The 25,811-nt window shown below is 39.1% G+C and overlaps 1 protein-coding gene across 2 annotated transcripts in view; it reads left to right on the forward strand.

Moving 5' to 3' along the window:
• RELL1 (RELT like 1) overlaps nucleotides 1-12,902 on the forward strand; it is a 33,286-nt gene extending 20,384 nt beyond the window's left edge. Inside the window, exons 4-8 of one of the 2 annotated variants that reach the window (XM_072406342.1) lie at nucleotides 664-739; nucleotides 4,545-4,763; nucleotides 6,430-6,565; nucleotides 6,990-7,022; nucleotides 9,825-12,902. In XM_072406342.1, the coding sequence (XP_072262443.1) occupies nucleotides 664-739; nucleotides 4,545-4,763; nucleotides 6,430-6,565; nucleotides 6,990-7,013 (455 nt within the window). In that variant the 3' untranslated portion in view covers nucleotides 7,014-7,022; nucleotides 9,825-12,902. The remainder of the gene's footprint in view (nucleotides 1-663; nucleotides 740-4,544; nucleotides 4,764-6,429; nucleotides 6,566-6,989; nucleotides 7,023-9,824) is intronic. The other variant, XM_072406343.1, reaches the window with a different exon arrangement.
• The last annotated feature ends 12,909 nt before the right edge of the window (nucleotides 12,903-25,811 follow it).

A 25,811-nucleotide genomic window follows, 5' to 3' on the forward strand; every position in this document is an offset into this window, starting at 1 on the left:
TTTTCTTTATTTTTTTTAATAAATAAACCATAATAAAAAAAGATGTACATTGTAAACACACCCAATTGGTTCTGCAAAGGTAGTAAATTATATTCATATAAAAACTTGACTTTGCTGAAAAACAAGAGAACATACTTAAGACCAACTTGGTCTTGCCCATGGACTTTTAGATTTTGCTTCATTTTGTTCTGTTAAACATAATTTTGAAAGCGTTATAATATAGGAAAATTTGTGAGTTTTTCGAGCATTGTAATTCACCCTGTCCAATTGTATGTGATGAGCATAGGGGGAGATGTTCTATAGGCCCGGAAGACTTCCTATCCTAGGGTGATAACTCTACACATCTTTAGAGACAGTACAATGAATGAACAGTGTCGGCCAAGGAAAGGAATCCAGTTGCTGGTGGCAAACAAATAGAAATAATGCAACCAAAACTTTTGGCAAGCTGTAAATTGTTACATTTTTCTTTTTAAGCTACAAATGGATACAATGTTCTGTTGCCGAGATGGCCTTGGGCAGAACATTTCGTCTTTTTATAAATGGGAATAAAGTTTCATTTAATAAATGCTAAATCACAGCCTCCTTCTCCTATTTCCTCATAGAGATATTGTTCAGAATCTGGCCATTTGTTTTTACCTTTCTCATGTTTTTTTCTCTTTTCAGCTAATGCAGATGTCCTAAAAGCTATGGTAGCAGATAACTCTGTGGTAGCAGATAATAGCGTGTTGGACCCAGATACGTAAGTATGAAGTTACGATGAAATCATCCTATACGCTTCTTTTATCAAAACTAAACCCCACTATACTCCCCTGTTCCCACACAGGGTGCAGACATCTTCTTCCTTCTTCGCTTCCTCTTGCAATTTTTTGGCCATCCAGATTGGCCAGATTGGGATCATGTGCAGGGTTTCGGAGTGCAGGGTTTCACTCAATCAAGGCAAGTGCAGGGGAAGCCGGGATTGCTGGGTATCCTGGCAGTTCATGGAATGATTAGGCAGGCAACTGAAGGATTATTGCAGAGGGGACATTGCCTGTCCCTTTCTGCTATAATAGCCTGCCTGATCAAAGGTTGTTTAATGTAAAATGTGCATTGCTGCATACATTTGTTAGGCTTTTCTAATATTAATTCAAAAACATAAACCTTTCTTTGTTTTTTTTCTCTATCTTTTTTTTTTCATATGGGTAATTCCTAATGATATTGTTAAATTTTATTGTTTTTAGAAGGGCGAAAACCATTAAAAAATGTAAAAGGTAATATAAAACTATACACATATGTGATGAGGTTGGGTATGTAGAGCAGTAGAGGTCTTGATATATACCTTTGTGTTGTAGTGGTTCACATTCACTCTTAGTATGACTTTTATTGATTTATGTTTAAGAATCAGAAAGTCATGTCACAATTGAGGGCTTTATATGTGCAGCTTTGTATATTTTTCATATTATAATATAATGTTACATTATTTTATCAGTCATTTATTTCTAGTGTTTTCTAGTATATCAGCAACCAGATCGGAGCATACAATTAAAGTTGTATTGGTAGGCAAGGCTGGGACCTCTCCAAAATGTACCTGGTTTGTGGGTTGCTGCCAATCCTTTAACCACCAAATTAATGCTTATCAACATAAACATGTCTTTGGTGGTTTGGGCTTGTCAGATAGGAGCTTGTGTTAGCCGGATTGGGTGAATCTCCCATGTGTGGTTAGGATGAACTGCAAGCACAGCCATTCATTGTTACTAAATTTGCATTTTTTAGGCCTTTTAAGTTTATATTTTGTATGTTACCCTGCCTACCTCTGTGTTGTCACAACTACCCATTTCTTAGAGTCTTTTAGGCAATAACATAAACTAATAGGATAACAACCGGTCCAATTTTTTGTATACTTTAAACAAATTGTGAGGGTTGACATATATCAATAAATCATTAGATCCTAACTTCTGTTTTTTCTTTCTCCTTGCTGTTCATTGGATGTTTTGGTAAGCTTTTTTTCCAAGCGTTAAGAAGAAGAAAATTGAATCTCCAGAAAAGCTTTTTGGATATAGGTGCATTTTTAGCATATCTGCTTCCAGCAAACCATTGTGCTGGAATGAGCTCTCTCTGTTCAAGTTACCATGTCACAAAGTTTACCAGCATATCAAGAGGAATGTAAATGCTTTTTCAAACCATCTGCACTGTAGAACACAGGTTTCTGAGAAATCTGTGCCAGCAGTCCCTTGGGAATGTTCTGGGAGTGTGGATATTCTGGGTCCTCCGAAGCTCTCACTGATTCCATTTGCTGACTTTCACATAATAACAGGATACAGCGGTGATGATGCAGTCAGGAGAAGGAAGTGGTGGGAACTTTGGGGACCCAGGATATCAGCACTCCCAAGTTTCCTGGCAAACCTTAAAGACGGTGGTTACTGAAGACATATATAAGGAAATAATTGTTGCGTAAAACAAAAAAAATAATTTATATTAAGTTTGTTATGTAGCAACATTACAGAAGAACTTTTCTGTTCTAGGGGATAAAACAAATGTAGAGCATACCCACCATTAACAAGTGGAATCCAAAAATAGTAAAATGTTTAAATTGTAGACCGCATACTGTCTACAATTTAAATAAAATAGAAAGTATATTTGCTAGCCATCTAGATTTTGGGATTTTGGATCCTCCTATATGTCAGAGAAGTGGGCAGATGTTTAAAATGCATCTAAAGCCAAAACAAATTAAAATTTTGAATAAAAAAAAAAAAGGGGTATACCTAGGGACATGTTTTTACATGATGTGGTTGTGACTACTGTCATCAGAACTAAAAATGACTGGATCCAAAATTTAGTCAGCAAAGCAAGAAAAGAGGGAACACTTGTTTCAGGGACAACTGTGTGAAAAAGAAGTTGGTTCACACTTTTAATTGTGTCTACAGAAAAGAAAGGGAAACAGATCTCAACGGGACAAAAGCAGTAAAGCAACCAAACGGGTTTAACAGTTAACAATACTATCCAAAATTGAACCAAAAATGTGCTTTAGATATACTTTGAGTCCAATATAAAACAAACACCCAAAGAAAATGAATTTATTGCCTGAGAAGTGACAGCAGCACTAATTATAAAATTACACAATTGCATTATTTGTGCAGTATAGTATAATTTTACTTCCTGGTTAGGATTGCCCCCTAGAGGAAGTTTTTATATATACATGAAAACCTAACACTTAAATGGAGAGTACTGAGTTTAGTGGTGTATTTACTAAATATATTACTAAAAAATGTTCACCCAAAAAAAGAGTTCAAATATCCAATCATATTTGGGTGGAAAACACAAGACTTTTTCACATGATTGGATAATTATAGTGCATTTTTACTTTTTCTCAGTGGACATTCTCAGTTGTTTTTGGCTGATTTACTCAAATTAAAAGTAAATTGTTTTTCACGTTTTATAGAGATAAAGTAAACTGAATTATTATTAACTGAATCAGCCCTGAGCTGATTATCGGACGAGAACCATTGCACGTGTGTATCTAGTCAAGGGGTGGGCAAACTTTTTGACTCTGACCACAACCTGAAAAAAAATTAGTAGGCCGGGCCAATCGGAGAGTGGGTGGGGTTATGCCATCATGACGCCACTGAACGTGAAGTCATGATGGCATAACCTCGCCCACTCTCCCATCGCAAATCTGAGCCTGCGATGGGAGAGTGGACGTATTGTGTGCAGGGACACAGCCCGCCCAGTCTCCCATCGCAGGCTCAGATCCGGGGGATGTGTTCCGCGGCTCTGGCCAGTGCGCCCTGACCAGCGGGGTCCTTCTCCTGACCCTGCTCAGGGTGGCATTGGCCAGAGCCGCGGAACACCCAAAGGCACGGAAAAACATCCCTATTGGGCCTTAGTTTGCACATGCCTGACCTAGCCTAAGGCTGCGTACACACGTGCAGTAATTGTCGTTTTTCACAAACTTTTCCAATGACAAACTAAAACTACTGCACGATGCATGAACGAGCGCTGTACATACAGCGCCGTTCTGCTCTATGGAGAGGGGAGGGGGAGGGGGAGAACGACGGAGCGGCACCCTGACCCGCGCTCTCCCCCTTCACTTCCATTAAAATTGTTTATCGTCCATGGATCCGCCAGGACGGTCGTTCACATAATGATTGACAGAGCTGTACACACGCCAAGTTCTCGTTCGATACCAGACGTGAGCCTATTATTGGACAAGAACCATTGCAAATGTGTACGTAGCCTATGATATATTGCCATGTTACAAAATGATAAAGCGTTGCAGTAAGTATGTAGTTAATTGAAATGTCTGTTTCACATTGATATTGATACGCTCTGTTACTATACAGCTTATTTTAAATTCAGGTTTAGGCATTGTTCTTTAATTCCAACCTGTCACAGAATGTGCCAACCTGTCACATTCCTAATTTTAAAAAACAAATCCCTTCTTAAAACAACAATAAATGAAACATTAGCAACTCAATATTATCTGATGTCCAAATAGGACAACATGAAATCTTTGATTTATTTAAGAATTCAGGTTATAGTTTGATTTTATTTATTTATTTTTGCAGCCCTACAACACCAAATACACCAATAAGTCCTACAAGCCCGAATTCACCTCTGTCAACACCTACTAAACACTCGTGCCATCTGCACACTATTGGAGGTGTGGCAGACAGAAATGTGTGCAACAGATGCGCCCAGAAGCGTTGGAACCCATTTAAGACACCACAGAAAGCTAAAGAGCCAAGAAAGACTCGGAATTCTGTCACTGTTCTGTCTGTGGGAAGGTAATGTTGTCTTATTCTGCACACTGGCCAATGTTTGTTATTTGATGAATGAGTTTAGACAGATTTGAACTTTTTTGTATGCTGCAGTATTACCAGAGCTGTAAGGACAGTGCTTGAAAAGTTGCTGGATCGGGACAGGAAAATGATCACTATAACTATGAATGTTTTTGATGAAGTAGTTTTAAGGGTTTTAACTTGAGTAAAAATTAATCTGTATCCCTGTTGATTTTACCCTTACAAAAAATTCCAATGACCAGTGTTATCCTTGCTACCTTGCTATCAAGTACAAAAAAAGCATAGATTTTTGACATAGTCATATTGCACATACTCCTACAGACAATAATAGCATGTTCGCCAAACTGCGCCAACCGGGCAGGATTTTATGAAAGATCCTAACAGAGCTCATTTGGTGAAGGTCATTTTTCTGAGTAGAAAACAAGTATTAAGTAGAGTGTTTTATACATGTTGTTGCTGAATATTGAAACATTCAAGGGATAGGGGAATTAGAGACTTAAGTGGGATTTAAAAGTTATGTATTTTAGTTTAGGGACCCTTAGGGATGGTGGATTTAAAGCCTTATTTCAGACAATAATTTATTTTATTTTTGTTTACCAGTGTATGTATTTGTGCATAACATCCATGTACATTGGTGCTCTTCTTGCAGAGGGTTTTGTCAGTTAATGAAAACTATGCCCCTTTATATTTCTCAAGTCTAGTTTTGGACAGTTTTGGCATCTGTTCTGTACTAAAACTTTGCACGGATTTCACTGCACATATTGAGCTTCCCTTGTGTGCATTATATGCTGCAGTAAGTCAGATAAAGCTTTCAAAAGGTTGCTGCAAAGAGAGGGGACTCTGCAGCTAAATTTTATTTGAAGGGTTGCCACATCCCAGTATTATATGTAACTTAAAGGGAAACCTTTACCCAAACAGAGCTTTCATTTCCTGGCTGGAGTAGGTCCAGCGTCATGTAGCTCCTTCATTCCCAACCTGGCCCTGGCCCACCCCTTTTATTCATTGGGTTTCAGATCATAGACACTCAGCATCATTTGTGGCTGTTACCTGGGGCAGTCTAAATGTAACTGTCCCAATGCTCCAAAGTGACCCCCAGCCATTCAAAGCAATTTCACATGAGTAGAATTCCTCCCAAGAGGCAGCCAAATGCTTGCACCAGGGCTGAGGGAGCCTAGGAATAGTACGAGGTAGGGTATTGTGATGTTTTTTTTATGTATAGTACCCTCTAATCTTTTTCGCTAGCCATACCTGGTCTGTATTTGCATTGGGAAGCAGAGACAAAATCACTGGATCACTGGGCCTAAAATATGGCCTGTAATGAAATTGGGCAGGTCTTAAAAACCTTTGTTAGCATGTTGGTAGACAGGAAGTAATGAGGGCAAAATGCAAAAGTAAATGAACTTTATTTATTTTTTGCTATTTCACCGATTGTTTGCATTGTTTGACTTTCAAATTACCCCTAGAGGGCGTACTTGCACTTTTTCATGTATTATATATATCTATTAATTTATGAAATGTGGTCGATAATGTACTGCAAATCATTTGTAAATCAAATAATTCATCTTTCAGTTTGGTTTGTAAATAATAAGGAAACATTCTTAGAGAAATCCATTCCATTTTAATAGTATGTGCACTTTCTATTGACTTTTAGATTCAGAGTCACTAAAGTGGAGCCAAAGTCCAAAGAGCGGAAGCGTTTAATGTCTGGGACTGAACCATCCAAGGGTGACTTTCCTGCCACACCAGTCAGTGTAGATACTCGGCAGAGAAGTGGCACAGAAACAGAGGTAAGCCACTTTCCACAATATTTAGAGATGGTAACTATTTCTCTGACCTCTTCCATATTGTCAGAGCAAATTATAAACCCTAATACTACATTATATAATGTGATTTCCTGCAGGCCTGTCACTAATAAACAGCACCACTGTTAGCCCTTATTTTGGCTGTAGCACACAATGCGCCCCGTTAATAAACCGGTGGCAGACACTTCAGCATAGTATGCTGTTCCTGACGCTTATTTTTTCTCTTTTCCGTTCTATTATACTTGCCCCAAGACAATCTTAGCCTCACTAACTTTGGAAATGAACATTTTTACTGGGAGCCAGTTTCCACAAATTCTGGGAGTAGGGGATGCTTGTGGATTAAAGACACTATCTGCATTGATCCTTGTACTTGTCAAGTAGTAGAAATTTTTCTTTTTTTTCCCCCCAGAATCAAAGCTCAGTGGACACTTGAAGTATGAAGGTATGTTAAAAACTATACAGTTTCTGTGTCATATATAACCTGTGTAGAACATTTTGTACAGGTTATTTAAAATGGCCATTGGGAAATGTCCGGAATCTTCTCATGGAAATATTTAAAAATGAATCCCGATTTTTGGCATTAAATCCAGTTTGTACACTGTCTACACAGTTTGAGAGAAAGAAAGGCTAACACTAACTTAACATATACCCCTTTTAATTTACGACCCATTCAACAAGGGTCGCCAGAAAACACAACCTGGTGTGATGTGGTGCCATTCATTCTAAATTGCTTCACTATGCACCTTGCCGATGCATACTTGTTGCAGCATTGTGCTGCCAGAAATGATGTGTGCTCTATTTCTGGTGTATTTTAAGAATTAAGTAGCCCATTCAAAACATGCTGCCTTAACACAATGCATGCTAATGTGAGTTTATGAATGCACCATGGTAGTCTACATGGCCCTTAATACATTGCTACAGGGATCGTTTACCGTTCATTGACATCCTCACATTATAGAGTATTGTTAACCATTAATAGAATTGGATGCCAGAACAACAAAAGCGCAGAACAGGACTGGCACAAATTCCAGCATGGTAGTGCATTACATTACAATAGAGGTTTGTTTAGGAAAGGTATAGGGTTGCCATCCGAAATGAATGGCACTGTATTGTGTGTAATGTTTATTAGCAATCTGTGTATTGTACATTACCACAACAGTGGTGTAAATTCAAATTTAGGTGTCTTTATTATAGTTATTTCCTTTTAGGGGCCCTTAAACTTTTATAGCTTTATTATGCAAATACCTGCTTCGTTTAGGTCTTTTACTGCATTAGCTTGCACATCAAGAGGGAGTTGGTCCCAAATGTCCTAATCAAAGTAGGTTTGCTGACTACATTTAGTGACACATTTCTAAGTCAGCCAGTGTCACGAATAATGGTATAGGGAAATAATGAATGAAGGCTATCAATGGTTATGAGTAATTCTTGAAAAGGTCTGCATATAGAACTGCGTTCTTTAAATCAAAGACACCACAACTGCTTCATGTCCACTGCTGATCACGGAATTAAAAACAACCCTGACGGGTCTAAACCTTTGTTCAATAAGTTCACAACTTAAAAAGAAACTTTGGCAAAGTAAAAGCAATTTCTGGCTCCTTTCTATCCTCCATAGCAATGTAGCTAGATGTCAAGTGTGATGGATTCACTTTAAAAGAACAATCTGCAGTTAGTTTTATGCACACGTCTCTCTCTCCCCATATTTCTTACTTATTTAAATTAAGTCATCCTTGGACCGCTACAGCTATCCTTGCTGTTGTTGTACTTTATATTGTGTCAGCAGAATGTTGGAGTCCTTCCATCTGTGAAATGAATTGACATGCTTTCTTTCTGCTCTGTTTAACCCAACTGGTCCCACAGGCCCCTGGTAGTTTGGCCATTTCACACTTATCTACCAAGAACCATCAGAGTTTACAGCATGTTACTAACACAGCAGGGTAACCAGGTCTGCAATCTAATAAAGGAGTTTATTCCCATCATGTCAAGCTGCTTTCTGCTAGTCTTAGTTGTTGCACATAAGGCAAATAAAGTCAATAGTTTGAGTATAACACTCTCCCTATAGTAATAAAAATGGACATTGCTTCATTGTAATGTAATACATTGCTGTATGCGTTTCCTCCCTAGGCCTTCTGAATATCCTACAACAGAGGAACATTATGTAAATGATGCTGATTGTAGATCAACAAAAATGTCAGCATGCTGTTTATAAGCCAAAGTGATCTAAAATACATGCTGTATATTAGCCAAAGACAGACCGTTCTATGAGAAAAGTAGGAATGAAAACAAGAGAAATCTAAAAAGTTGCACTTGGTTACCAATTGGTTGCTTATGACTAATTTTTTTAGAAAATATTTGTCAGCATGAGCAACTTCTCACTTTTTCCCATGTTGTTTATTTTATAATTCGCCCCAAAGATGATACATTAAATATGTAATACTCTATGTACTTCTGCCTTTTAAGAGCTTGGTTCATGGTTAGTGGTTGACCCTCAGAACTGAACAAGACCTCTTTGGCTGTATTTGTTTTAGCTACCACTATAGGGGGGTCACTGGGATGAGGCATATAGCTCTTAGATTCTACCTCTAGAGCAGGGGTCCCGAACTGGAGGGCCACATATAGGCCAGAGTTTTGTATATATAGAGTCATTTAGTGACTTCATTTTTTGCTGTGTATTAGAAATATACTGAACATTTATGAGGATTGGGAGTTGAGGACCCTTCTGTAGAGTTAGTATATTCAGGTGCTCTGAATGAAAAATATCTATTAGATTAACAACATTTAGTCAAATAGTTTGGTTTTATTGGGATCAAAGAAGTCAGCATTCCCATTTTCCAGTTTGGATGGTTTTACTGGAGATCCTTACAAAGGAATGTGTTATTTCCGGCCTCCTTTCTGAAGGTTACATTCAGAACCATAATCTACAGTCTACACAAGCCTTATGTGATCAATTTGGTATACTGGTAACATGCTGTGAATGTCACCCTCACTCCATCTTTTGCTGGATAAAATGTGCCAGGTATTTTTTTTTTGTCTCTTATTTGTAGTTAGAACATTTCATGTGTAATGCCCACAGTCTCTAAATAAATATTATGTGCAGTTCTTTGGAGCTGCACTCGATGTACAAAAGTTGGCCATCACTTTTAAGGTTGTGAGCAACAAAACCCCCTGATTATATCAATTTGCTTTGTATAGATTGACTCTGTACCTTGTAATGCTGTCTTTTCTAACTTACTTTTTTCCCCTACAGTATTCTGATACGTGTGGCAATTAGTCTGGAGAAGACAACAATGGAATAGTTTTGGAGAACAGAGATGGAGATGTCCTGGAGATGTACAGCTTGTAGCAGAAATATGGGTCTTCTCTTTTTATCAATACAGATCATGAAAAGTAATCTTAACATTTTATCTGTGTACTTTTGTAAATGAAAACTACTTTTTATGTATAAAAAAATCTGTAAATTTGTATATTAGTAGACTATATTAATGTACATAAATGTGTACACCCTGATTTGATTGTGTGTGTTTAATGCAGTTTTTTAGGTAGCCCATCTATATGGATATCACAAATAACAATTTTCTTTAATTGTGAATTGTCTGCAGCATTGTACACTGTTCGTCTTATCTGGAGTTTAAGTGCAATAATGTCTTCTTTTTTTTTTAATATTTAGTGAAGGAAAATATGGAGATAATCCAAACCTGTGCTTGCTCAGTTGTGAATGATGAGAGAGCAGCATTTGCTGGCTGTACTGTAGCATAAGCTGTGAAATGTCACATAGAACATCCTGTTAGTAAATCTGCACCAGTGCAAACCTGGCTAAAATATTTCATTTTGTTTTAGATAAAGTGGGGAAGACCTAGATCTGCCATCAGGTTTTTTATTGGCTGCATGTTTAACTTCATTTCTTATGTTTTCACATTTCAGTGCTTGGTGATTAAACAGCCAGTAGCATAGTATGTACCTATAACACTTGCCCTGTCAGCCCTACAATCTTGCAACCTCTTTTCCAATAGCATACCATGGCTGCTCCCAAATTCCTATCTTTATTCCCAGCACATTCCTTGCAACAGCCATACTTAAATTACACACAACCCTATATTTTTTGTAAACTGGAGCTTTCATTTTTCCCCGACTGAATTTTACACAAGTGTTTAGTGTTGATTTTTTTGTAATGCTCATGATATGGTTTTTGTACATTTGAATGCAATGCAGAACATTGGTGGTCACTGGTATTAAACAATTGCAAGCTGTAGGCAAGCATTACAAATAAACCATGCCACATGTAGATTAAGGGCTAGCCAGAGGTTCTGTTTCATTCTCATGAGCTAAAGTGGTTTCAAATAGGTAGACCAATGTACAGAATAAACTGTTTCTCAAGCCGTTACACAAATTACTGCAGGTAAAACATATCACTATAGCAAATGTAAAATATTTTGTGATCTTTTCAGACAAGTACAAGAGGCGCCTTCTTGCACTTTGAACAATATGAATATCAAAGCCTGTTTGAAATGGGAACAACATTGCAAGAAAAAAGTACATTTGTAGGGCTCCTTTAGATACTCACTGCTACTTCTGTGGTCACTGCATTATTTTTTTTTTATCAGAGGCTCTAGTTTATAAAATGCTGGTTGTATTGCAACAGAAGAAAGCACATCAGTAGTAGCATGGGATATTGTAATGCTTTGCTTGTCTATCACAAATGTTGTATAAGATTTATGGGTTTCCTGCAACCCTGGGGGTTAAAGTCATCTAAATTAACAAAAAAACTGAAGATCAGCTGTGTCATAAGGAATATATAGAAATGTTATTTGTGCCTAATTAGTACCCTTTTTAAATTAATAATAATTAACAGGATTTATATAACGCTAACATATCACACAGCACTGTACATTAAATAGGGTTGCAAATGACAGACAGATACAGACAGTGGCACAGGAGGAGGAGAGGACCCTGCCCCTTACAATCACACAAAAGGAGGGGGGATATGGAGTGGTGGGAAGTAGTGAGGCTTTAAAATCTACTTTGTGTCTTGTCTAATATCTGGGAAAAGAGCAGTACCTGCAAGAATACAGGCTAATGCTGTTGACTGGCCATTTGTATGCTGTGCTCAAAAAAGAAAAAAAGCAGTGCATTTCCCTTTTAATTCTCCTACCAGGTTTGCTGTCCCACTTGCCACAGTGACTTGGGTACGAGGATTTGTTCAGTCAAGCCAACATCTTGAAGAACGAATCCAGTGGCCTCAATAAATTTGATATTTCTAATGAAGGTCTTTGTCGTTGGCATTTTATTATGTTTGAGTTTACCAATACCAAAAAAAAAAAAAAAAAACATGCAGATGCCGGTGCATTATTGCTCATAAACTAGTATATTATATAAACCAGTTTTCCCAGTTCTGATGCCTGAAATTTGCAAGCTGTGCTTATTAGCAGGAACTAACAAAAGGTTTTGTTTTTGGGGTAGGTATGAAGTATTAATTATTACCTAATAAATTTATTTCAATAGATTGTAGAAAATCAACTCTGATTTCACTTTTTATGTCTGATACAGAGGGGCACTGCTCTGTATGGTCATTATATTTTCATTTTAAAGTCAGATTTTCTCATTCTAACTATTGGCCCCATTCTTCACTCAGGTCACATGAAATGCTATGTAATATGTGAGTCTTGTACATCAAAGTTTGCCACCCAGACCTCATTAGGAGGATCTTTTTAGGAATGATGCTGGTGTAGTAAACGTTGTTTTCCAAAGAATACAAAATTTTGCAGTCGTTTTGGCAAATATCTCTGCTGGCTGGTACTCACCTGGCAGACTTGTTTGGCTCTGGTGATTGCAGGATCTCCAACCCCCCCCAATTTAGTGCCAATATGTACTCTATAAAACAAGATTTTGTACTTCTGTTTGGGTGTATTTTTGGGCTGTTAGCTACATTTTTAGTACGTTTGTATATGTAAATTGAAACTATTTTACTAATGACTCTGATCTTTCTAATGTAGCAAAATCAAATTGTTGAAAGATGATCCCCTACACCCAATGAGCCTCAGATGTTTCCAAAGTTTACTCTATACTAACGTTCCATCTATGCCTTATAATATATAGCAATGGTGCCTTGTAGTGTGACTTAAACTGTGATTGTGTTTTAAACTGTGCAGTATGTCATTTGGATTCATGGTATAATAAGACCTAATGCTGTGAAAAAAAATATTGGTAAAAATATTTCTTTTTTAACATCATGCACTTGGTGACTATAATCTTTGATTTGTGCATATTTTACTTTTCATTTTTGTACACTCACTGTGACAAAAAATATAAACGGTTTGTTTTAATAAAAGTATTGGTTTTATTTGTACAACTAGGAATGCAAAATGCAGATGGGACAATTAAATGTAATTGTGGACTTATTTTATGTAAATAGCACTATGTTTTACAAAATGCCTGAAACACTTGAAATGGAAATGATATAACCACAGCCACACACATAAGCCTTTTTTTTGAAGGATGCCAATTTGCTTAACAATATATTTTTGAGATTTAGAAACAAAGCCATGCACCTGGATATATAAAGGGGCTGAGAACCTTCAATAAATTGTATTCATGTTCACTTCATTTACTAATTCATGTGCAGGTGAATTAAGAAAATATACGTTTGTTCTTTACATAATGGCAATATTTGGCAATATTAATTCGGTGTAGAATCTCAATTATTATAGTAAGTCGGTGTCAATGATTCTATATGTGCAAGAGAGTTGTATATTTGGGAGACTGTTTTTTAAGAAGCGTGTTTGAGTTTTTGGGAGCTGGATATTAGATTGGGATAAAGTCCACCATGACCCTAGGTGAACTTTAGGAAATTTCTAAATACGCAGAAATATGTGTATGAAATCCATTTTATCTTCTGAAACTTTTTTTTTTCTTTTCCATTTCAGAAATTGCTCAGTCTGAAGGATGACATAACTTGCAGCTTTCTGACTAGATAGTATAAGAGTAGTAGGTCATCCCACTACTACTGAAAACATTTTTAATATCTGACCGAAAAGTGCTAAAAGATATTGTTGGTCCTGACAGAAATATTTTTAGATGATAAATTTACTCTTACTAAATATTTTTTGCTTTTCATGTTATACCCAAAACGGGGATCATTTATGTATTATTTCTATGTAGAGAAGTTGGGATGCGCTGGTGTTCTGCAGACTTGTGCGCATAGTAAGTTTGCATCAAGGATTTCATCTCGTTTACTTTCCCAATGCTTATTTCAGACCTAGGGGAGTGCATTTTCTATATATTCTTGAGAGCCCACTAAAGGCTGCTCACATACATTGTTACTATTGAATTGTTTGGCAGTGACAATATTTCTGAACAGGAAAAAGAAAACTAACCCTTCTCTTTGCTGGAGAAATATACCGGCGTGCCACTTGAACAGCCTATTGAAAACACCTGATCTACCAAAGTAGTAAACTGCTCCCAATGAAAAGAAAGCTTGAGATTTATCTTAGAACCAATGTAAGGCCTAAAAAGTTACAAAGCAGCTGCCAAGTCCAGCAGAGGGAGACAAAACCAAACAATCTTATGAAATCAGAGGGGTAAAATTAGTTACTGTAGTGTATTGTACATATTATATGATTGACTGTGTCTATTTTTTTGCTCTGGAAGACAGCTTTCCTTTTCTGTTTTTCCTAAAATGACGCATGAAAGACTAGCCCCAAAGTCACAGTTAAATTAATTTACCACTTGCATGCATACAGCTGGGGCTGTTTGGAAGTAGGCAAATTCATTCACAGATTTTGTTGGGGGTGTTTATAGGCCAAAAAACAGAAATTGGACAAAGACCCTGTCCCTGGGTGGTGGGCATAATAAAACATATGAGTGTCAAGAGTGAAAAATAGGTATAGCAGTCTTTAAAGAAATTGTAATCTCCATTCCTAAAATTACATGGTACATATTAAATTACATTAATATATGAATTTCAAAAGCAATATTCATTATTTTTTTTTAACCTTCAGCTATCAGTCCTGCAGACTGTCTCCCAATTGAGTTTTTACCATGTCACAATTTATATATATATATATATATATATATATATATATATATAATGGCTTCATTACCTTCTCAGCCACTAAGAACTAGTATTCAGATCAAATACTATGCATACTGCACTGACTGGAAGTTGACTCAGCACAGAAGGTCCCTCCTTTTTAATTATATGCATTTACAAATGAATTTGTGACCTCAAATGAATTTAAAATGAATTTATTGTGTGAATTTGACACAATTACTTCTGTATCTTGTTTCATATTTTTTATATGTCATTTATGTATATTTAGATGTTTTATATGTCATTGTTGCATTAAGCAATGAGATTAGCTTTCTAGTCTGTCATGCAACTTTTCCTTATGAAAACACTAGTTGCATTGCTTTCACCACGACATGCTTTTAGATTGAAGATCCAGAAACAGTGTGCAGATAAGGAGGTCAGACCCTCTGGAAGCTTGGTCTAGATCTGTGATTATATTTGCAGGATAAAAACTTCTATATTTCCTTACTGTTTTTTACAAGCTTAGTAAGCATTACAAAGTGTATTGTTTTCAATCATATTAGAGAGAAGAAGGAGCAATGAGAATCAGTAATCAAGTAGTGCTAGTAAGCCTTACCATTATTCTCTCTTGGAATTGGTTTGTTTAGCAGGTCAGATCTGTCATGAAAGCATTGGGGTCTGTATTACTAGACTCTTCCAAAGTCAAACTATTTGAGTTATGCACTCTCTGACTTGAATTTAAAACACACAGCTAGTAGCACACACCCTCCCATTAAAAAGGTTCTTTTAAATCAATTAGTATGTTCAAAGCATTTTTGCTTTGCCCTCATTAGAGTACATTTATTAACAACACATGGAAGACAGCATGTTCACTGTGTTATCTGCTAGATGGAACAGACTGTTATAATTTAATACAAATGCCACCAATTAAGATTCATAGTATTTCATACAAAGTCTGTGAGTGGAATATACCAATTAAAGCAAACATTTCACTGAAGGATTATGTAAGCTTCCATTTCAGATCTGGTTCTATAAAATCTATTCTAAAATGTTATTGCTTTAATACCTTCTGAATCACTGACCCAGAAAAAGCATACAGCTTAGGTGTATTTATTACACAGATACCAGGTGAGACTGAAACTACTGGAATCAGAAGATCAGCTTTAGAGCCAGCAATTGGCAATAGTGAGTTCAGTAATGGCAACTTACATCGACTCTAACTAAAGGGCCACCTTAATATGAACACAAAAAAACACTAAATTTTGGCACAAAATTGGTTGAATGTTTTTACCTATTTTGCACCTGGCCACATGCCTTCCATTTATTCTCTTGGTGGTGGTGGAGGTTGAGGCCTGTTGCAAAGTAGACAGACTTTGTACTAATGCCACACATATTGGATGTGCTTCATCTGTGTGACTGTGATGTTTGCCACTTTCAATCAAAGCAAAGCTAGGCATGAGCATGGCTGCCTACTGACCATTAAAGATTCAGGTGTGCCATACCTACATCTCCAAATCATTTCTTCTGTATCTCCAAAGCAGCTTTTTCTCTAGATGGAAACTGACCAAGTCAGCACAGATCACCTTGCATCTTTGTTGTGGTTAGAATTAAAACAGAAAGGAGGAGAATAGCTAGGATCATCAATAAAAACAAAAGAATAAAAAAGTGTTGCCTAGAAAATAAAAACAGAAGAAATGACAGGTGACACCTAAACTGAGCCACACATACAGACTGACACATTTTACTTGATTTTGGGGGAACTGGGGGCAACATTTTTTTTTCTGCCTAATTTAGTTGAGACGTTAGCATGATATTACTAGAGCTAGGTCTTTGTTGTCATGAGAGGAAACTGTTGTGTCCAGTAATCAGGAAAGCAGGGTAACTTAAACCAAGTTTATTTACAGCAGGGGTAAGCAAACTTTTTGGACTACTAGGCCATTTCAGGAGGTCAAGAAGGCACACTAGGCCAGAGGAAACCAAGGTGGTCCAAGGAAAGGTTTGTTCTAACCATGCAAGCGAGCAGCCTCAATCTTCCGCAGTGTAGTCTCTGTACGTGTGCGCGTGCTTGGCATCAAAATGCCCCTTGAGATTCGACCGCTTGGAAGTGCTGTTGGTGTCATTGCACACTGAACACAGGGCTTTGTTGCCGCAATGGATGAAGAAATATTCTGGAATACTGGCTAGGTCATATGTGGCCTAAAGGCCGGAGTTTGCTTACCCCTGATTTACAGGATTCACAAGCTATATACATGAGCAGTGTCTGTAATATATCCTCAGAGCAGAGCAGCACAGGAACCAACAATAATACCAATATAGATTGTCTTAAGGAGTAAACAACTAGAACAGTGACATCTACAGGCCAGATGGATGAACACTACATTTCCCCTCTTGTACAAATGCTTTTTTTATATATATATGTAACAGAATGCAAGTAACAAGAATGTGAAACTATAACACAAAACAGTACTATGCAAGTTAACTACATCACATAGTCTTTAGTCCACACAGGTGGTCTTCTGACTCTTGAGTATGTCTGGACAGTTGGTACCTGATCTCCTGTTTGATCATCATCAGAAGTAATATGAAAATATCATCAACTGAAGCATCTGAAAAACCCTGCCTAACAGGTGCAAGACGACTGGCATTCCATATACATCCATCAGACAGTTCATAGGTGTAAGGTCATCCTTACTTGTCACTCTAAGCGGATTAGAGAATTTGGATCGTCCCTGTTTCAGTACTCCAGGTTTCTTAACGCTAACTAGAGATCCAGGCTGAAAGTACTGAACTTCTCTAGTACTGCGTTTCAGATCCGTTTATGCCTTACTTTTATCTAGTTGCACTTTAACCCCCCTAGCGGTAATCCCGAGTGTGACTCGGGGTGGCTTTTACTTGCAAAAAGCGGTAATCCCGAGTCACACTCGGGGTAACTTTAAGAGCCCCCCTTACCTTTGCCCCACGCTCCAGCGGCGATCCGATGGTCCTGCTGTAAAGCCCGGGCGCCGGTCCGTCGGGGGCCGTGGCTGGGCGGGAAATTTAAAAGCAGATTACTGAGTAATCTGCTTTTAAATACCACCCGGGTCCCGGCCATACCACTGCCCGCATCTCCAGAGAGATGCAAAGCACAATGCAGGACTTCTGCATTGTGCTTCACATCTCACTGCAGATGTCAGCAGCAATTTGCTATTGTTGCTGGCATCTGCAGTCAGATGTGAAGCACAATGCAGAAGTCCTGCAATGTGCTTTGCATATCACTGGAGAGGCAGAGCAGCAGCAGCAGCAGCTCCAGCGTCTGTGTGAGGCAGACGGGAAATCCCCACTCACATCAACCAGGAGGATGAGTCATCTTCCGGGTGATGTGGGTGGTGATGTATTGGGGGTTGTGTCTGGGAGGGAAATTTACATTGTAATCTGCTTTTAAATGGTTTTTACAGTACAAAAACACCACACAACATGAAATAAAAATAAAAGTACATTTTTAATTTTATATTTTATTTTAGGATTACATTGTTGTCTATTATTTCATTATTTTTTTAAATTATTATTTATAATTATGTATTTTATTATGATTATAATAAATATAATTATCATACCTGGGAGTTAATCCTAAGAATTACAGGCCCACACTATAAACAAAAATTTAGATGCAAAAAAAAAATAGGATCACTTTTTGCATTAAAAAACTGACAAAATTAGAACGCCAGGGGGGTTAACAGTCTTAGCAACTGATGATTTCAGAGGCACTGGAAGTTGTGGAAGTTGTATGTCAACAACATGAAGTTTAGTACACATATGTCTGCCAAATAGCAGTTCAGCTGGTGATGCTTGAGTAGTTGTGTGTACAGTTACTCTGTAAACATGTAAGAACTCTGTAGTAAAAACTTTCCAAGATTTACCTGTAAGATTTGCAGTCTGAAGAGCTTCTTTAAGTCTTCTGTTGAATCTCACAATCTCTCAGTTTGCTTGGGGGTAATAGACAGAAGCTTTCCTATGCACAATATTTCTCTCTCGCAGGAAAGATTCAAACTCAGATGATACAAATTGGGGCCTATTGTCTGAAACCAGTTCCTTTGGGTTACCTTCCCTGCTGAGGACTGTGAAGAGGAAAGTAATGACAGTAGCAGAGGTGACAGTTAAACCAATGGCAATTTCTGGCCATTTACTGTAGTAATTCATCAATGGTTTATCAAAGGGATAGTCCAAAAGGTCTGCTCAATATCTATATCAAGCTTTTCCCAAGCAGAATCAGAATGGCACTGGCTGAAGCAGTGGCGTATGGATTACAGCAGATTCATCATGACTCTGACAAGTAACACAGAACTGAATTGCAGTTAGAACTTGGGCATCCATGCCTGGCCACCAGTACAATTCGCGTAGTCGTTACTTTGCGTACAATTCCTTGGTGACTTTCATCAGCAAGTTGTATCAGGCACTCCCTCAAAGACTCTGGAACCAGCACACGATGAGATCCATGAAGAACATATTCATCAAATAAAGACAATTCATATCTAATTCTTTAGTAAGGTTGTAGGACAGCGCTCAGTTTAGTTGCTGAATTTGGTCATTTGCTTTGTAGAATGTCTTATTGTGTTTGTACGGGGCATAAAACACAAGCTTGTTTGAACTCAGATGCCATAACTAAATCAATATCAGTGAATGCCCCAACTTCAACATCCTCATCCTGTACACTAGGAGCTGAAGGTAAGGGCAACCGTGACAATCAGCTGCAACATTCTGCAAACCTGGTTTGTATTGTATAGTGTAGTTGAAGTTAAGTAGTCTTGCTGACCATCTGGCGATATGCATAGCTGCTCTTCCCAATCCCTTTGTGGCTAGCAGTGTGGTTAAAGGGCAATGGTCAGTCGGCAACATAAACTGTGGACTGCACAGGTATCTTCTCCATTTTTCTGTAGCCCAAACACTCTAGGGCTTCTTTTTCAACAGTAGAATATTTTTGTTCAGCCTCTGAAAATGTTTTGGATGCAAAAGCAACAGTTTTCTCTACCTGATCTGCATGGCATTGTGTAAGGACAGCACCCAGGCCATAGTCTGAATCATCAGTGGTAACAATAGTTGGTAGAGAAGGATCAAACAATTCTAATGCTGGGCTGTTCGTGATGAGCTGCTTAACAGTGTCAAAACTATGCTTAGCAGTTTCTGACCAGACCAAGCGGTTATTTCCTTGTAGCAAACCTCTCATCGGCTCCACAAATAAGGCATAATTGGGAATAAATTTTGAATACCATGAAGTAAGGCCTAAGAAAGAATGCAGGGTCTGGAAGTCAGATGGCGCAGGTGCCTGTTTCACAGCTGTCACATGGCCAGGTTCTGGCAATAGTCCCTGTTGTGATATAATATGACCCAGAAATGACAGTTGGGTTTGTCTAAAACAGCATTTGGAAGTATTCAGTTTCATTCCTGCAGATTCAATGTGATTCAAAACAATGTGAAGGTACTTGTCATGAAGATCCAGAGTCTGTCCATATACAATGATGTCATCCAGAAAACACTGTACACCAGGTACAATACTGAGAATTAAACACATCAGTCTTTGAAAACAAGTAGGTGCAGAGGCCAGGCAATAAGGTACACGTTTGAAATGGAACAAACCTTCATGAGTAATAAATGCAGTGAGATCTTTACTTTCCTCATCAGTTCTTCCTCAGTTCTGAAAATACTTCCTTAATATGTGGCAAGGGGCGACTATCAATATTAACAGCTTAATTTGGTTCACAAAGGTCAACAGACAGTCTTATACCTCCTGTTTTCTTCATCACCACACTAGGAGAAACACATTCTGATGCATCAATTTTCTCAATTACGTCTTGCTCTAGTAGTTTTTTTAGTTCTTGGGAAACGGCTTCTCTGACAGAGAAAGGTAAATGCCTGAACTTCTGACGCACTGGTTGGACATCTGGTCGCACTTTAATTTTGTGTACAAAGTTTTTTGCACAGCCCAATGCGATGTCAGTGCGTGATGAAACACTGGACACTGGTTGCAGGTTAGAATATGAAGCCGTTGCTATCCAATAATTGTAGATTTAATGCAGCAAAAAGATCTCTGCCCAATATAGCTAAGTCTTTCTTTACAATGAGGAATTCAGCTTGCACACTAGTTGATTGAAATGTAACAGTCACTGACAGGCAACCATGCACTGGAATAGGGTCTCTTAGATAGTTCACCAGCTTCAAAGCAGGCACAGTAAGTGATGTATTTGCAAAGTACCATAAGTAGATATCCTCAGGTAGTATAAAAACAGCAGAACATGTATCAATCATCAGGGTAGTAGAATGGCTCCGATTATTAGTAGCAATAGTAAGAGTGCATAAAAGTTTATCAGGACTAAAAACATCATTTTTATCCACATTTTAAACAGTAACCTCTGGAGAAGCAACCTCCTGAACCTGTCTAGCAGTAGAATTATGGCAGATTTTTGCAAAGTGTCCGATTTTCTTACATTTGCGGCATTGTGCGTCTTTTCCAGGGCATGCAGCATAGTTAGCCATGTGCTGTGCGGAACCACACCTGAAGCAGTACTTGTTTTGTGAATGTACAGCTCTGTGCTGCAGTTCAGGCGAATTTTTTGTCACACCCTTGTATTGAGCCTGTGTCTATGTCTCAGGAGAAGAAGATTCTGAATACACAGCCTGTACAGTACCAGTAGTCCCCTGGCTGAGGATTTTTGCCTCTGCCACAGCAATAGCCTTTGTAATAGCCTTTGCAAGGGTAAATCGTGTTCCAAAAGTAATCTCTTCCTATTACGGGCTGAATTTGTTTTTTCCACAAGTTGATCTCTTACCATTTCCTCTGTTAAAGCACCAAAATCACAGGTAACAACCAGGTCTCTCAATGCTGCAATATGAGCATATGCAGCTGGGACATGGCTTACCTGAGCTGGATTGATACTGTGCTGTTCTAATTATGATAAAATAATATGTTGTAAACATGATTACAACCTGTCTAGTATTTATGCATAACTTTTAAAGTGTTTTTTAAATCTAAATTTGTATATCTAAAGCAAAAACTTTGTTTTTTTTGTTTAGTATTGGAGTGGGGGGGTGAATAAAACCCCTGTCAGTAATCTTTGCTGTGTTCAGTTGGGGTGATTTCTTTCCACTTTTCGTCTTGGAGATCCAACAGATAGAAATAAATTGCTGTGAAATAGGAGATGTCGTTTCTTAGTCTCCTTCAATCTTTTGAAAGAATATTATTTTGGATAGCAACTTTAGGAATCTCCCTTAAACTTCCCCAGAAAATTGCACCTTTACTTTTGCAGAGCCCCCAATACCATTTGGTCCCGCGCCTTCCCTGATTTCCTCTGCTTTCCGGTGCAAAGGAACCAGCTCTCTTCTGGAGTCTTCTTCCAGGTTCTTCCAAGGTCAACAGATCTTTCACTGTGAAGACCCTTCTGCACATGCCTGATTTTGGTCATAAAATATAAATCTCATGATAGGTGCCTAATTCCAAAACAAAAAAAGCTTTAAATACTTTTTAAGTATTCCACCCTTTTTGCATCTAAAATAGGAGTACAACATGTAGGACCTGTAGCAGCTTGGAAGGGATTTCTTTGTAACTGGTGAAAGAATTTTACCAGATATCTGATGTTACCTTTGTACCTACTGTGTGTAATCAGGAAACTGAAATTCTTGCTGAATTTCCCTGCAATCTATCACTTCTCAGACCTTATTCATACCAGAAGAGCAGAAATGGTCCGTATTTGTGTGCTGCCCTCTTCAGTGTAGTGAATTGGGTCAGCATTGCTACAAACAGAATGCAATTGTGTGGTATAACACATGGCAATGCACTTTCCTATGGTGGAAGCAGGACCTTAAAGCAACATTTATTGCTAATGAATCAATCACTGCAATTTGAAAGACATGTACCAGGAAGATATACACTGAAAGTGAAAGAGGTGACGTTGGGTAGAATAGAGGGCCAATTTACAGAGCCTCCAGAGGCAGATTTGGTGGTGTCTCCTTTGGGGGTGGTTCCCAAGAAGAAGCTGAATAAGTTCGGGGGGCTTTCTGGTTGCTACTGTTGTACCCAGGGAGCCAGAGTTTCCTGAGGTGTGCATGGCAGGGAGCTTTTTACGTGGCTAGGTGTCTGCCCATGGGTTGCTTCTTGTCATGTGCTTTTTTTGAAACTTTCAGTACTTTTCTGGAGTGGGTCATGAGGGATGTGACGGAGGTCCTATCCGTGAATCTCTAATTGGATGACTTCCCTTGCATTGGTCCAGCCAATTCATCGGTGTGTCGGGTCCTCTTGGGGTCATTGCATTATGTTGCAGAAATGTTTGGGGTTCCAGTAGCAGCCGACAAGACAGGGGCTGGCAACCGAACTAGCTTTCCTGGTTATTGTGATTGACATTGAAGCGATGGAGTGTAGATTGCCGTGGGATAAGCTGCGCAGGCTGATTGACGAGGTGGTGTGCGCGAGGGGCAGGAACCAGATGCAGCTGAAGGAGCTCAAGTTTCTATTGGGTAAGTTACAATTCGCGGTCGGTGTGGATGGATAGGCCAGTGGTTAGTGCGGAGCTGGAGCTCTTCACTGACGCGGCGAGGGCTGTGGGTTATGGAGCCTATTTACACAGGGCTTGGAGTGCGGAGGCTTGGCCGATGGCATGGGTGGAGGCTGGCTTGACGTTCAACCGGGTGGTGCTTGAGCTTTTCCCCATCGTGGCGATTGAGATTTAGGGGGTCGCATTGGCGAACATGAAGATCTGTTTTTGTTGCGATAAATTGGGGGTGATCCAGGCGGTGAACTCTTTTACAGCCTTGTCTGGGCCAGTGGTTCGCCTGATGAGACATTTAAAACTAAGGTGATTGAGGTGGAACATTGCAGTTGGGGAGGTGCACATGCCTGGTGTAGAGAATAACATTGCTGATGCCTTGTCTCGATTTCAGTGGGATTGGTTCCGGCAGTTGGCAGTTTCTGGAGCCAGGAGCAACTCGGCAGGGAGTGAGTTGTCCGCCAGAATTGTGGAGGATCACCTTGGACTCCTAGCGGGTATGGTTTGGTGATCCGTGAATCAGTCCAATTGGGTGGCTTATTCAGCTGTTTGGGAGGAGTAGTTTCATTTTTGTGCACAGACTGGGGGAGAAGTGGAGCATGATAGGATTTCACTGTTGTTATATTTTCCGTCTTTTTTTTGTCTGTCTCGGTTGTGTCCCTGAAATTGGCTGCTTTGGTATTCTTGTTGTTCGGTTTACAGGACATTACCTAGGAGTTTTTGGTCCGGCAGGTTCTAAAGGGTTACAAGAGAGGGAAGAAGGTGGTGGATAGGCAGCAACCGGTGTTTTTTCCCGTTTTGCGGGTGGTTTTGGGGAGGTTGGGCAAGGTTTGTGTTTCTGGTTATGAAGCTGGGTTGTTTAGGGTGGCCTTTGTGTTAGCTTTTTTTGGTGCATTGCGCATAGGGGAAAAATGGATTTGTTCAGTAAGGGTTTTGGTGTGGAGTTGGCAAGGGTTATCGGGGGGGGGGGTTGGGGTAGCGTGCCCTGTGATGGTGGTTAATGATTTCTTGGGGGGTGTGGCCAAGTTTTCCTCTCATTCCTTTGGATTGGGGCGGCCACAGAAGCGGTGGGAGTCCAAGCTCTTTTGGTTATTTATTCGCTCTCATTTGGTGGTGGGGTAGGTTGAGGGTAGTGTTGTGGTTGGATTAGCTGTAGTTGTTCATTGGGTTTGGGTGGTTCTTTGGTGTACTCTTGGGTTGTTTGTCTTGTTTGGCAAGTTGGTTCGTTGGATTCCAGTTCTGTCAGGATGTTGTGTCTATATGGGGTATATATTCAATTTTGTTCTTTTTGCAGGTGGTTCTCCCGGTTTGATATGGATCGTAGGTGATTCCTATGTTTCCAGGGGTGCAAGGAGAGTGGCTGTTCATCTGGATTGAAGGCAACTGGGCATGCCTCGTGCGGCTGGTCTGCTTTGGTGGCTTGGTAAACCGGGTTTGCAATGGAGAAGGGTCTTGCCAAAAGATCATCGCTTTGTAAGATTGGATCGGGTGCATGTTTTGGTTATTCATGCAGGTGGGAATGATCTGGGAGTTAGGCCGGTGCGGAAATTGATCCGTGATATTAAATGGGATGTTCTGTGTTTGCGGACGACCTTTACACACTTACTAGTGCTATGGTCCGATGGTGGGTAGGTTACAGTGGAGAGGGGCCAGGTCGGTGGAGTGTTTGAATAAGGCCCGTAGGAAGTTAAATCAGGATATAGGGTGGTTTGTGGTTCGAAATGTGGGGGTTGATTATTAGGCACAGGGAATTGGAGGTGGACAATGGTTTGTATTTGCAGTCTGATTGTGTGCATCTGACAGATGTGGGGTCCGATTTATGGTTTCTTGGGCTTAAGGATGGGATTCAGTGGGCATTGCAGGTTTGGAGGAGCGCTTAAGCTTGAGGTGTCGCTTGCAGCTCTGTGGGGGTTGAGGTCTTTGAGGGGAGTATGCTGGTGGCAATATTTTGGTTAGGGTTCCATCTTTGGTATGGAATCCCTAGTTTGGGTTAATGGTCTGGTAATGTGTTGTGGGGAGGGTCTGCACAAGAAAAGGCTATATTCATTCCCGAACTGGAAGTATGGGCAGCTGGGTCTTTAAGATGCAGACCCCAAGAAGGTGTAAGGTGGGGGCTTTCGAGGACCTGCAACCAGTAAGAAAGTTGGGAAAGCAATATGGTTAGGTTATGGTTAAGTTATATTGGTTATTCTATGTATGTATGTTTATTTATATTGTTTTTTTGTTTATATTGTTATTTTTTATTTTATTTGATATTCAGTTATTTTGGTTATAATTTTGTTAATAAAAGGCCTAAGGGCCATTTAAGCAATGCTTGGAGTGGTAATTCATTGGTGGGGGCATTTGGGTATTTAAGGAGGTGGGGGTGGGTGTTTGGAATTAAGGGGAAAGTGCAAGTTTGAAAGGCCAATCTGCATGGCTATGGCTTACCACAGTCATACTTGGTGAATGCTCCATCACCTAATTTTCTCCCATCGAAAGTCTATGTGAAGAATTGAAACATGTAGTCTTGGAAAAGAACATTTTAAATACAGAAAATCTATTGACAGGTGCAGAAGTCTAATTGAAAAGTGCAGAAAATTTTTATTTGCAGTGATCACTTCTAAGGTTATGTACACAGGTCAGATGATTATAGCCTGAGATGCTCGTATCAGACCACAATCTGATGTGTACAGCAGTCGGTCAGGACAGATCCATA

Source organism: Pyxicephalus adspersus, chromosome 3, assembly GCF_032062135.1.
Source record: "Pyxicephalus adspersus chromosome 3, UCB_Pads_2.0, whole genome shotgun sequence".
NCBI classification, from domain to species: Eukaryota; Metazoa; Chordata; class Amphibia; order Anura; family Pyxicephalidae; genus Pyxicephalus; species Pyxicephalus adspersus.